The sequence below is a fragment of the Galendromus occidentalis genome, unplaced genomic scaffold (genome assembly GCF_000255335.2).
Source record: "Galendromus occidentalis unplaced genomic scaffold, Mocc_1.1 scf7180000077404, whole genome shotgun sequence".
Classification (NCBI taxonomy): Eukaryota; Metazoa; Arthropoda; class Arachnida; order Mesostigmata; family Phytoseiidae; genus Galendromus; species Galendromus occidentalis.
Genome location: NW_003805392.1, coordinates 49,186 through 63,752, shown reverse-complemented (window position 1 = coordinate 63,752; position 14,567 = coordinate 49,186). Strand labels below are relative to the sequence as shown.

General features: G+C 52.8%; 1 protein-coding gene across 1 annotated transcript; it reads left to right on the top strand.

Moving 5' to 3' along the window:
- The first annotated feature begins 960 nt into the window (after positions 1-960).
- LOC100899503 (growth/differentiation factor 8-like) lies at positions 961-14,489 on the top strand. The gene is made up of 4 exons (XM_029111215.1): positions 961-1,312; positions 13,350-13,355; positions 13,577-13,783; positions 13,897-14,489. Exons 1-4 carry the CDS (start codon positions 961-963, stop codon positions 14,487-14,489), a joined length of 1,158 nt encoding a protein of 385 aa, XP_028967048.1.
- Positions 14,490-14,567: the final 78 nt, after the last annotated feature.

Genomic DNA, 14,567 nt, shown 5'->3' with positions numbered 1-14,567 from the left:
CATTTGGTTTGATTGTGCTTGTGACATTGAAGTATCCCATGCCTTCCCCTTTCTAGAGAAGATCGGCGGCTGCTCCCCAGAGAGGCGAAGGAGAAACGGCTAGCTTCGAGGAACCAAATATCCGGCTAGCTCCGAGGGAATGATGAGCCTGCCGACAATCATCAGAAACGGAAAGATCGACCGCCTCCAAAATAAGCTCAGGTGATCATTAATCATTACGATTCCTAATCGAGTAGAATATTCCTAGGACACATGAATTGTTGAGAAATCGAAGACGTTGAAGTTACATACTTCTCTTACTACGCAGTGAACGACACCGACCATCATGGTGAAACCGTCGCATGGAATGCCCGTCTTGACTCTCTCCCTTGCTCGGCTTCCTCAGAGAGCTCGGTGGAAAGTTACTTTGGGGACCGTTCCGATGCTTCCGAAAGAAACTTCAGCTGGTGTACGAACCCGACCGAGTATTTCCAGAGAAAAGGTCGGAGGTCTTCGGGGGCAGCTTGTCATGTTTGGAGTCTTCATACTTCATTCGCGTGTTCCACAATTCCACGAATCAGAGCCCTTCCTCCACCGGCCTCTTTCTCATACGTCACTTGGGACTACCCTCTCCGCAACCCTCTCATGGCACAAAAGCACGTGCGTTAGGCGTCAGTGTGTTAGTCGGCACTCAGCTGAATACGAAGGATCTACGTTAAGCGAGTTTTTGTGCGCACCGCAGTCGATCAGGTGTTCCTGCGGTCCTTCTGGGTCGACGCTCCCGGCAGATATATGCGGAACTATCTGTGAACTCCTGAAGGCGGAGCGAAGAGTCTGAACGTGCACTCCTCCGGACCCTGACTGTAATCTCGAGTCTCCTTCCGGCAACTGGTGCGCGTCCCGAACTAAGTTTCTCCGGTGACGATTTGAGAAAGTGATGTCCGCTTCACCTGGCGCCTACAAGAGCCAAGTGATAAAGTGATGTGTTTTCCTCGACCTCGAATCGGATTGGCGTTCGCGCTGCTCTTCGCTGTCGGAGCAGCGGCCGAGCAAAACGCTACTAACGAAAATCATGCAAAAAATTGGGAGCCTCAGAGAGCGTACGAAATCTCGGACGCAATTCTCTTGGACTATGTCAAGACGCAGATGCTCCGTGGCCTCGGACTCCGTGAACCGCCGCGAGTACGTCGAGCGGCCGTAGTTCGGAACCACGAGTACGAACGAGTATACGAAGAGTACCGCAGACGGCTCGAAGAAGATGATCTCTTAGATGATGCCGAAGATCTTCAGAGCTCTTCCGGTCTCCAGAGACTGTACACAATACGCTCGAGCGGTGAGTTTCGTTTTTTCCGGAGTCTCGCTCCGCCATCAATTTCCCTTAGGTTCCGCGGGCGGAACTTCGCTGCATACTTTTGAGCGATTCTCCAATGCTCCAGCGAAATTCTAGATTTATGTAATTCATGTAGGTAGGGCACGATGCACAGAAAGCGTGTCAGAGCGTCGCGTCGGAGGGAGTTCCGGAGGAGCAGCCGTTGGAACATCACATCGTCTTCTTCGGTCGAAAGAAAATCGATCAGTTACGGTCGGGTCTGGCGGAATTGGCGGAATTCGCAAAATATTTATTCCTCAATATTATTCTCAGAAATTGGCTTTCGTAAAATATGTCCTTTTCCTCCTTTCGAGACGGGATTCCCACGTCGAGAAATTTTTATGTCACCCGGCACGCTTACATATCGATGGGAATTCCCCGTGGATCATCACTGCGAAAGTAAACCGAGTAAACACAGCGGGGAGGAGATCGGAAAATGAATGCTGACCGGCGATTTCGAGACCCAGTGAGAGTGCCCGATTACGAGATCCAGGAGCTCGGAGAGGTGTTTCTACTCTCATGAAAAGATCGCAGACATTCGTAGACTCCCGAGGGCAAGGTCCGAACTAATCACTCGATGCGAGAAGCCCGGCGGAATGCTGAGAGAGATGGCCTTCGAGGTCGCTCGTGTCCGGCCTATTTCTTCATTTTTTTTGGGTGGGGAAATCGGCGCCGCAGTGTCGCTGGTCTGCAGCTGCAAATGATGACACAGAGTTTAAACGCGCGCGCGCGACTCGCAAACCCTTGTCACGGGCAGCGAGGAGGCGGACCTATCGGTTCGTCCACTCTTTTCTAGATTCCCATTCATGTTCGACACCGTCACCTCTCATCACATTTCTGGTGTCTGTGCAGGCAGACCACGAGAGAAAACTGACGCTCGTAGCAGATATGGGTGCCTGTCAATGGGTGTCGATTACCGCCTTCCGATGGCAAGCCGAACAAGCGGTGGGAATCTCCTGATCTCAGCTTGTCGACTCTCGCTCCCGGATGACGGATTTTCTGGAGAGTCACGGAACACGTCAAAGGGTCTGCGTCCGAAGACCATTTGTTTCTCCATTCAGAGTTCGCTGATGCGGAAGATCTCGCGAGTGCGGAATGGAGAGCTCGGCAGACCCTCCATGGAACTCAGGTCGATTGCTCTTCTCTCTCACGGGCCCGCTCTTTGGTCTCGAGGAAAATGGCCTTCATGGTTTCTGTCAGTCGTCGTCATTAAAGGAGGGGGAATCGAGGCGGGTGGGATCGGCTGCTCACTTGGCCGGTCGCATCCCAGCGAGTCGGAAAGCTTCTGATGAAATCTGTGAGAAGCACTCTGATCTGTCGAGCACAGGGTGTGTGGGTACTCATTGAGTAACACGAGTGTATAACTGACTCGGTCAGAGTGAGTGAATAAATGCGTTTCTGTCCCTCGGGTTTTTCTATCGTGCACATGGGCCCCTCGAAGCAAACAAACAAAGGCGTCCTTTAAGGAGTTCCGCTCCGAGAACGAAATCCAGTTTTTCTCTTCAACCACAACGACAAGTAGAGCGACGAAGAGCACAAACAAAAAAAAACGAACGAGCGAGCGAGCGAAAAACTGACTTCAAGCAATCAAGGAGCCGTGGCTTATGAGCTCGATGTTAATTGCCGAAGAAGCCCACACCTGATCGGAGGTAGCTTGTCTTGTAGACGAACAGGTAGACGCTAACACGCACGCGAGTCTCATCCCTCTGGGGCTGTCGACCGGAATATGTTTGTATGGAGCGCAGTACGACCGGCTGCATCCGGCTCGTGAACTGAGCATTCAGTGGTAGCTGCCGCGTAAAATCGCCGGGCGAATCAATCGACCGATGTCAGTCTCCGTCAAGCGTCAGAGGCTGTGGCATTTTCCCGAGAATTCTTTCCCGAAACTCCCTTGCTTCCGATTGAGAGCTCAGGCGCCGGAACGCTCCACTCATCGCAGTTTTCGGGACAGAATGAGCATACGAGGTGCTCCGAGCGTGTTTACAACCCCGTACTAGGCTGCGGTCGTATCGCCGAATCCGAGGTTTCCACGAAGCCTTCGGTCGATAATCTGCCGCTCTCGGAAGCACGTCGCCCTGACGATGCGTCCTGCCCGCTCGGCCAGTCTAGCTCCGGATCGCCGAGAGCGATTCCGGCGCACGGAGGAATTCGTTGTAGATTTCCAGCGAATTTCTTAGGCGTACCGTGAGGCAATGGGCTGTGTTGCCAAGCTCTCACAAGGGAGTTCAACCGTTCCTCGTTGCGCATCTATCCGCTATGAGCGATCACTTCCATCTTCGACATCGGACGAAATTCTCAGAAACGTTCTCAGAGCGTCACGTGAGCGGAGCCACCTGGAGACTCGGAATTCCAGTAAAGTCGACCAGACAGTGCTTTTTCATGTCCGCGTGCCGATCGACGGCCCAGCGAATCCATTCCGTCGCGAGTCAACCTTCTCGTCCCGGATTCCGGAAACAGGTGCGATGGGAGGAATAATTCCCATTCGTCGTGGGAATCGATTGGAGATCTTTCCGGGAATCCGAGGTCAAGTTAGCGACTCGGTTGGAAGACAGGGTCCTCCTTTTACCTAATCTCCCTTCGTTTCTCGAGATGAGCTCCTGAAGGCGAACCGATGGGAAGCTTCCGGCTCTAAGATGGTCAGCGACCAGCTTTCAGGCTCGGGGGAAATTCCGGGGGGAGTTCCCGGAACCAGGAGGATGCTCCTATGACACCGCTCTAAGCTCTTTAGCGAGCTGCTCGAGAGCAAATCCGAGCTCTCGTTGTTATTCGACGATGGCAGATTGACAACGCGGAAGCATGCGACACCATGGATCTGCCTTCCGCGAGGAGGAGGCTTCGCTTTGACTCACCCTAGAAAGAAAACAAAGAACGGGAGATCCAATGAAGCACCCAATTTAGCCGAATGCGGCCACCGTATGCAGATGGCTCGTATTTCGACGCTTGCATAACCGAGTTGTCAGGAATCGAGACTGATCGTTTGCTCGTAATCATACGGGAGTCTGAGGAACATATTCATTCGGCATCGCTCGGACGAGCTTACTCCAAAGCATGATTATTGGTCGGTAACCCAGATTGGAAGCGACACCGCTGACCCACTGAGCTTTATACGTCGGAGCGATCCACGGACAATGCGAATCGCCAACGGGGAAAGCTGACGACTTGCCAACTCGATCGCGTCTTTTGACCACTGTATGCGAAGTTGACACATCATTATTGATGTGCGCTTATCTGCACCATGACTCGTCACAATGATTTCCGGCGGCCGAATCGTCTACTTGAGTCCATTCGCGAACATTTCCATCGCTCGAATCACCCTCCCGCGGTCCCGAACACGCGAAAGGGGAGCCGGTGAGCAATCAGGAAAGATATATAAACGCCTGGACGTTGACTGTTCACGTAATGTTTTCCAATCTGTCTCGACTTGACTGCAGGGCGCACTCGACCATTACGCTCAAGGAATGCAAAGCATTTCTCTATGACCCCTAGACGGCTATTAGCACTGGCCTCAGCTAGAATCCGATCGATACGATAAGGACTTCCGCTCCTTCTCGTTTTTCCTCGCGCACGTTTCGATCGGGGGATCATCGGTTCCCCTCGCACGCGTGATCCTCACTCACAGGCAAACGCCACCGCAGAAAATTACCGGATGGAGCAGTCGACTTCATCGAACCCCGAGCCCTTTAGCACTGAGCTGAGTGAATGACAGAGGTGCGCCCGATCAGAGATGGAATCTTTGTATGTGGCTTCTCTGAAGCAATAAATTCTTAAGGGTGGCTCGTCAGTCTTGGACACTTCCGCCAGACCACCTGGTCGGCGGTTTGTCTGACGACTGACCGGCATCCTGACCGGCGTGCTCGGTCGCGATTACGAAGCAGTCTCGGTCAAGAATTGAATGGGCTTTGGAAACCGGTGGTGGCGGATGGCGGCGGCGGCGGCGACCGCTGGATGAGCTCTCGCAGAATTGAAACTACGAACAGTATCCCTGAGGCGTGCTGTCTCTTGATTGCTTCGAATTGTTTCGGGTCCTAGCGCTGACACCGCAGACATCCCGGTGTCGCGGCGCCCGCTGCCGCCGCCGTTGCCTGTACTCGGCCTCCCAAGTGGTCGCGCGTTAGTCTGCCGTTGAGAAGTGCCACTCCGCTATTTCTCTGGTATGCCAGAAGCGTACGAATATGAACTTCACATGACGGACCCTGTTTGATGATATTTATGAAACCCAGATGAGAAGCGGTGCACGACAACGGACTGGCCGTCGTCCGGCAACTGGCCAAGATGTCTCCCGCGAAGATGGTCATCACCTGGCCTGGAATTCTGGCTATCAGGAGACGGTTCGTAGACGAGACTCTCGGATCCTGAGCTCTCCTCGCCCATTTCGCCCGAGAATCGTTTCTTGAGAAAACATCTCTCGGAGAATCGGAACAACGGTCGGCTCGGGTCACGGCATGCCGCGCTAACCCCCGGTGTATAGTCTCCCGGCGAGCGGAATGCTGAATGTGGCGTTTGGGGCTGCCTCGGGAAGTCGGCACCGGAATGCTGCGAAACGGCTCCTTCACGAAACCCGATGATATATTCTCCGTCTCGATAACAATGTGCCTTCAGCAGGGAACTCGATCGACCGATATTTGATCGACCGCAGAGTCTCCCGCGGCCAGTCGGTAGTCCTAGCTGTTGATGTTGCCCGACCAGAACTCTGGCTCGAATCAGTGGAGCCGGAAAAACTCTTCTCGCGGAAAATAGACTGTCGGTTCAGTTTACGTTCGGTAGAACTAAACACGCACTCTTCCCGCAGAAAAAAAACTCGGCGCTGGAAAAAATTATACACAAGCGTCCGCGCGGGTCATCGGAGGCGGCGATCTGCTCGGGCGGTTGCTGACGAATTGATGAGGAGGACGATAGCTTCCTAACTCCTAGGAGTCGCCTTGATCGAGAATCGCGCGGTTGAGAGGCTAACTATACAACGGACACTAGCTCGTGGTGGCGAGTACCCTGATGTGCGTGGTTTTGAAGCATTCATAATTTCGGCCACCTGGCGGTATATCGAGCGTGTCGAGTGAGAGTGCAGCTTCAGAAAGATAGCCGAGATTCGATCATCGACATTCCGACAATAGCAATAGTTGCCTCAGTCCGGCGAGCAGTCTGATAAGATCACACACAAAAGGTGTGAAAACGTGTTCGCGAAAAAGTCCTTCCAATCGATAAGTCCTCCGAAAAGGAGATACTCGTGAGCCGCTTAGCGCATTTCGATGAATGGATGTTGACCGTCGGCGTCGACGTCATGGTCTCGAGGAGAGGGGTTCGACCGAGTGACTTGCATCGATGCATGTCGGCAGGGCACCTTCTGATAAGATTGATTGAGGTGGCTTATATCTCGCGCTTCTCAGCCTTTCAGCCCGACAGGTATCCCAGCTCCTCCTCGGAATGACGGAAAATGACGACGTGCTTACCGTCGTGGAACCGCCTCAACGCCTAACCCAGGTGTAAATAAGCGAATACATCTCCAGCACGCACCTACTGAACAATCAGGCTGGATGAGTCTTTCCAACGTTGGATTCGCGGTTTTCGTTGTTCCCCAGTCTCCCTCTAAAGCGGATGTGTTAAGCCCCCGGTCGCTTGCTCCGCGGGAAACATCGGGGTCGGACAGGTACGGAAACGCTGGCCTGGGGCGCTATGATCACCGGAACAGCTTGAACGGCAATGGTGCGTGACCGTTGAGTGCAGAAGCGCCCGGCAATCGCAAGGATTCTTATCCGGAAGAGATTAAAAATGAATTAGCTAAGCCGGCGCGATCGGTTCATCACTTTGGTAGCCATAGGGAGCGCTCGGTAGGTGAGCCTCAAAGGCGGTCGTCAACCCGCATCAATCCCCCTGCCGTAACCTTATCTACCGCGGGCTCACGCACTTTCCGTCGTTTTTGCTCATCAGTCTCGCCCTCTGGTCGCAGTCCGGTGAAGGCTTCATCCTCTATGGGCGGAGGACAGACGCTCAAGATGGCGGGAAGAATTTATCCAATCAACGACGGTTATAGATTACATGCGTTCTTTCTTATGACATTACTCGTCTCTCACCGGCTCAAAATAGCTAGACATCGGCCAAAAATAGCGTCAGCAGACCTATGCTACTCGGCGGCATCCAGATCATCATCGTTTTCGTCGACAGGACCGCGTCCGGCGCTTACTCGTTCGCCCGCCCGCTGGCCAGTCGGTACACTACCTAACACCCGCTCGTGTTGCCAGTGTGGCCCTTGTAGAATGCGAGATGACTAGCGAGCCAGTCACTCAGTCAGTCCGTCAGTCAACCAGCTTACTTCGAGTGAGCGAGGTAAACAAACATGATGTCACCAATGGCATCTGGAAGCCGCGGACCTCCAGTAAGGGAAGCTCAGACAGAGATTTCCCTTTAATTGCCTCACGGCCTTCCCCAGAGCTTGCTCAATATGACTCGCTGAGCGAGTAAGTGACGCGACGTCCTGACCACCGAGGTGATTGATAGGGAGGGGGATCATACGTGTTCGGTTGCGGCCTTTCCAACAACGTTTTGGAGGGATCGGTGGGAGGGAGCAACTTCCGCAGTTAGGGGGTATTTCCTGCGCTGGGAACACCGATCATGATCCGAGTCGGGACGATGATCTGACGCTGAAGAGTTCCCTTCTCAGTGGCGGATGGAGGGCATGAGAGGTCCTCAAGATGGGAGAGTCGTCCCGGATCTCGCGTTTCCGGCTCAAATTCCAGACAGAGGAACATAGTTCGAGTCTCCATGCGAATCGATGACAGAGAATGCTGTCCCACCAGTTTCCACTTCATGAAGTAGAAGGCGCACATGAGGTCGACCGTAATCAGGCTCATTTCAATTTATCTATGGCAGAATCGGCAGCTGCCGCCGCTGGAATGTGTTTTCTTCCGATCTATCTACCGAATTACATTCCGTGCGGGCACGCTTCCGTCGACCACGACGGAACGAGTGCTCCAAGCTCCGTCAAGCCGTCACAAAAAATGCTTCTTCTCGGTGTCCGGATCGACTTTCTTAGAGGAGAAAATTCGGAGGCAAAAATTTGCAATGAGATTTCGTATTCCGTGCGGCCGGAAATCCGAATATTCAACTCCGGCCACCATGCTGGCGTTTCGAGCGTGGTAATGGAGCTTCAAGGGGTCGCGGAAGAGGCATTCGGCTGGTGGGCGGAAGACAGGAAAAGAGAGTACAGAATTATTCAATGTGTGGAACTCGATCGCTGCCGGCCTCTAAAGGTCTCAAAACTTATTCATGTGACGGTGGGTTCAAACGAGTCAAGACCCTCCGAGGAAACGGCACCATCTTAGACTATCCAGGATAACTTCAAAGCACTCTCTTGCTCCTGCGTTTTCTCTGCGAAAAAGTGGGAAAGGAAAACACGCCTTAGGTCGCATTCTGCGGAGGCTTTCATTATTTGTTCCCAGACAATCCGCATTCCCCTTTTCCCGTTCCCTCAGATGAGCTCATGGCGTACAATGTCTCGCGACCACGCTAACTAAGAGCTCTTTGAGCTTTCATGCGTGCATTAGCGTGGGCGTTTCTTAAGGCTAAATCTTTGGTTCATCAGACTTTGTCAAGTTCAGACAAAATGTCGTGGGCTCTTCGTGAAACGACACGATGCTATGCTGGAACGTTTCTGTGAAGCCTTTCGAGATGGAACGAAACATCACCTTGGTTGGGCTGGTGGCAATGTTTCCTTTCATCATAATTTGGCCTGCCCCTTCTCGTTACTACGGTCGATGTCGTAACTTGGCGCCCCTGCTCCTGGATTCCGCACGGTATGGTCGGTGGATGTTTTCTGTTTTTCTCGGTCAGGCCTGGCCTTGGCTTACATTCCGAATCATTGTCGGGCATAACGGTTGCGAACGGTTGACATTTTTCTGATCGCTCCACGTTTCACCAGAAAACAAGAGCTTTCCCTCGTATTCCTCCTCTAAACTGCCTCCGATCTCCAGCGAGCCGAGAATCCTAATACGTGGCTCAATCCTGCAACCTCGAAGCTCTTGCCTTCGGGCGATTAGCGCCTCGGCAAAGCGTCCTCCACTCAAGGCTAGGCTTCGATTGGAGGATCAATCGGAGAGAGCAACATCATCGAAAGCGTGACGGCGGCAGAAAAACTCGACATCAACAACAACAAGTGGAACAATGTTCCAAGAAAAATACTGTGCCTCATTATTGAAACGTATTCTGATTTGATGATGGAGATAACGAGCCGTGCGAGACGACGACGCGTCTGTCCGATCCTCGGATCGGAATTCACCCGCCTCCACCGCTGTCCCTCGGGGATGAGGCAGGTAGCATTGTCGTTACGCATGAGGGCGAACAAGTACTCGATGGTCAGGGCGCAGGGTTCGAACTCGCAGGTCTCGACAGACGAAACAGAGGAGCTCGTGGAATGCTGGAGGTCGGTCAATTTTTTTCTTGATCATAGTGTCAGGACAAGCAACGACGGCGTCATCGAAGCACCGATTCGAGGAACATAAATTCGAATTCTTCACTGGCGCCAGCGGGATTAGAAAGGTGGAAACGCAGCAGAGGAATCTGCCGTTGTGTCGATGGCCAGAAGGAGCGTATGGACTTGCTGTTCAGGGTGGTGAAAGAGAGAAAAAACTACAGAAGGACGACGACGCATGACAACCGAGCGAGCGACATCGCGGCTGCTGCTGCTGCATCAGATGATGATGCTCGAGCAGAGGAATTTACAACAAGATTGGGAAGCTGGAGCTATCGAGTAGTATGCGATATATGCAATAAAGAATTCGTGATGCGCTACGTGAAATCATCTGAGAAATTCAAGCCAGGCTCCTCGGCGTTGACGTCACCGGTCGCGTCCCGATATCTGGCTGCTCCAGCCGCCGACGCCGCCATCGTGCCGTACAGATGGCAACCAGCCGAGGGAAAGTCCCGCTGGAAATCATCATGGGACCTCACCTCAGCGGATGATCGCGGACAGATCTCAGCGAGCGGAATCACACGGAACCAGCTCGTCCGAACCACGATCGACGGACTGCTTCCTTTGAAGCATGAATTGCTTTTCTTGGATCAACGATCAACTCGTGGAATCTCCCAATCCTCGGAGTCGATTGCACTCACATTAATAAGTGAGTGTCCGAGCTGGTGGTCGGAATCTTCGAATGAATATCCGGTGAACTCATGGTGGGATCGGAGTGAAGCTGGTGAATGTCGTTGCGGGGCCAAGATCGCCTCGATGACGTCAGACGCTAGGCTGTAACTCCGAACGCGGCGTTAACGACTAAATATCACAACGACCACGACATCACGCTCGGTTTTGTATACCTAATTGCTTGCGATTCGACTTCAGTCTCTCTAAATTTAGTTGGCCCGAAACGGTCCGATCTGTTTACTTGGTAGTGATGATGTGTTTCTGCCCGAATCTCATCGGTTACACATATTTCGAGTTCATGGGATTCTTCCCTGTCTTTGTTTATACGATGCCTTTACGCGCAGGCAGGTAACGGAACGATTTGCTTCCGGCCGAATCTAGTTCGTCATCCGACACCGTGGACCCCAAGTTAAATGTGTGGATCTTTTGTTGCGCTCTCGGGTGCGGAACATCCTGGGATGAACTTTGTCTACTTACGATCAGGGGACAAGTCAGCGCGCCGGTATTCACGTTTCGGAAACTCGAACCCGGCCTCAGCGCAGGGATGGGTGGTCGCTCGATGACTCGGAGGGCGGTCTTCCGATAGCCCGCCGAGATTCGCCAGACTTCCAGAATGGGAGAGGAAGTTCGACGAGAACCGTTCTCGGAAATAAGCATAGTGAGCATCGACAGGGTGCGTGTCTTCTGTACGAACGAAGCTTCTACCGGAGCTCCAGCGAGAGAATGAACTCGGATGATGCTCCCTTGACCCGCATTCCACATCCTGTGAGCTTCGGTCACGTTGATCGCCGTTCGAGCTTTTTTTAGATCCGCTCGGCCTGAATCCACGATCAGGACGATCCCGGCGAAGCACTCGGCCACTTGTTGATTACCGAGTCGAAGCGAATCGCCTACAGATTCCAACTCGACTCGACTTCCAGAGGGTCGACGCGGTCCGCGTTCTGAATAGCAATGGCGGATTGAGGTCTTGACTTCACTCCCAGAATAGAATCTTACTACTATGAAGCGCATACGGACTTCGATAGGCCGATAGATACCTGGGGAGTTCCGGCGGGTCCGCAAGCGGTACCTCCCACACCGAGAGTCACGTTGTTGATCAATATGGGTCAACCGTCTTTTCCGGCCAGCCTCGCGATTGGCCCGCGTCAGGAATCTGTCATCGGAGCGTCAATCAGGGGTATCTCCGAGGGCCAAAGCGCCGGATGAGAGCGCGAGTAAATTCTGACGGAAGTGAAATTTGGTTTCCGGGACGCCCCTTTGATGAGGTTTTGACTCGATCAATCATACCAGCACGTGTGAACGAACACGAATTCCGTCGTCAACTGATTACGTAACTGCGAAAACGGAGCAATTCAAAGGATTAGATGAGTGTTGTTTCTCTTTTTCCCCCGTTCAAAATGGATGAAGTAGGCGATCGAGCGACGAATAGGGATTCTAGGCTCTCGATTTCGAGCTCACCCCGGGGATTCCTCTCCGCGTGAATCCCGGCGACTGCAGCGGAAGCTCGTCCCTCGGATGAGCGATTGCAGAGACGAAACGACACCGATTAGAAGATGATCCACCGTCGATATCACTGTGCCCTCCGCGGGACCGTGATGATGGAGACGCGCTCTGAAAGTGTTTCGAATCGTGTAGGGAATCGTGGAAAAGTTGAATGAACCGCTCACGATTGCGCAGCTCGAGCTGACGTGAAAAGTCCTAAAGGCTTCTACAGAATATCCGCTGCAAGGCCACTTTCAAACTTAGACGGCCTCGCCCCTGGGACAGATGTCGGCGGATTCGTAACGGAAAGTCTGGATAGATTCTAATCTTCGCCTCGTAGCAGCTCATCTTTGCGGTGGAGGTCCAATGGCGATCAGGATGAGATTTTCTAGCACCCCCGTCATATTCCGGGCTAGAAGCGATTCTTCACAAGGGGAGGCTATTCGTATGCGTCTTCTTTCCTGGGCATGGGAGCAAGCCGATCGCCGCTGTTCGTCGGTCGGAAGCTTGAGTCGAATTACGGATGCTCCCATGTATGGTGAACGAATCCGTTCGAGTCGTCGTCGGCTCGGAATTCGAAACTTATGAAACTGTTCCGCGCCGCCAGATCGTATTGCTTTCACCGCGTCTCGCCGCTGGCGTGTTGGCTCGTTGCGCGGTGCTGGCGCGAAACCGAAGGCTGGTTATAGTGTATCGACCCCTCCGAAGCATAGAATCGATGGCCAGCGGGAAAAAGTTATTGAGATCATCAGCAGGGTAGAATTGAAAAAGACAAGAACCGAAGTGGCGCTAATTGGAAAAACGCTCCACCTTTCAACGCTGGCCGTTCCAAATTTCGCAAGAGCTCGTCTCGTTTTTTCGCTTTTCACTTGCAGCGGGGGGCGATTAGACGTCCCTGATTACTGTTGCCAAGTGCGTTCATCGCTCGTCTGTGTTTGGCCTTTATTTTTTTTATTTTTGATTCATTTACCCTGGATGATGCTCTTGACTCCATTGGCGAATTCATGCCTCGAATGCTGATCCTGGGAAATCGAGTTCCTCTTATCGCTCTCGCGCTCACTGTGAACCCTCCCCAGATGCGAAGTCGTCTAGAAGGCTTCCTCAGAGGCCTGGGATACCTGAAATGCCTTTAGCTGCTGGTCGAGAGCTCATCGGTGATGAAGCTTCGGTTCCAAACATAGTACCTACTCGCATTGACATACTGTGTCGTCTCGCGCGCTGAGCAGAACGAGCGACATGCAGCCCGCGCCTCCGACGATGATCTCGGTGGAGGTTCCGAACTTTCATTCTCACTCTCGTGACCGGCCCTCACCGGAATTCTCGCCGGGAGATTTCCATTGATTCAGGCAAAGATTCTTACGTAACTTTCGCGTGGTCAGTACCACCGAGGCATGAGTCAACGACAAAGACAACAGACTCGGATGACAGAAACGCGTTCCATATCGAGGTGCGAGGCACGCGCAGTTGCCCGGCGCTCGCTCTTCGTGAACCCTACCTGTCACAACTCACTGTCAGCAAGTTTTCCAAAGCCGGGGAATTCCCCGCATACAGCTCCATCTCCTGACTTCGGGGATGATCTAGCGGAGCCATCTAATGCATGGATGATTCATTTTCAGGCGGTCCATACACAGAAGAAAACGACGGCGTCGTCCAGCGTATTCGATTCCGAATCCCGGAGTCGACCAGTCAGAATCTTGTCTCAGCGAGATTAAGACTGAGACTTAATCGTAGACTGCAGCCCCACACTTGCTCAGTGAAAGTCTACAAGCTCGATGAAGAAGATCAACTCGATTACCTCGTCGCAGATCTACACACTCTGCCTGGTAAGAAGCGCTCAGGAAAAAAATTATCGCCAGAGTACTCAGAAATCAGAGTGAATCTCACTTGGTGGAGAGCCGATCTGAACCTCACTGATGATCTGTTCCTCGTTTTCCAGCCGAAACTACGTCGCGAAGCCACTCGACACGCTATCGCAAAGTTATCGATCTCACTTCGTCAATGAAGGGCTGGCTACGATCCAGTGGAACTGTCGAGTTCCGCGTATGGCAGAGTCGACGAGGCTGTCTTCGAGGTCTTCCGACGTTCGACCTCATGGCAAGAGAGGTTTCTGCTTCCCTATCCAGATCGAAGAGATCACTATCCACGAGAGGCAACAGGGTGACTCCGAATTCGGATAAGCTGGGTGCCACTCGCAGAATGTGCTCCGGAGAAAACGACAAAGCTTGTTGTATGAGATCATTGAATGTTTCTGTCGCCGACTTCGGATGGGACGAATGGATCATCGAACCGAAGACTTTCCAAGCCAACTTCTGCAGAGGCCAATGCCTTTATAAGCACGGACATTTCGCTAGTTCGCACGCGGCTCTTCAAAGCAAGATCAGCCGCATCCTCGGGCATAAGACGGTACCGCGACCTTGCTGTGCACCCACGAAACTCAAGGCCTTGCCCGTCATGTACCAGGATTCACAAGGCGTCATGCACTTCGGTCGGATACCAAAAATGATTGTGAAGGAATGCGCTTGCTCTTAGTTAGATTCGTGGACATTCTCGATGTTCGGGCTTCAGTCACTTCGCTCTTCTCGTGGACCTAGTCCCGATCCGATCTTT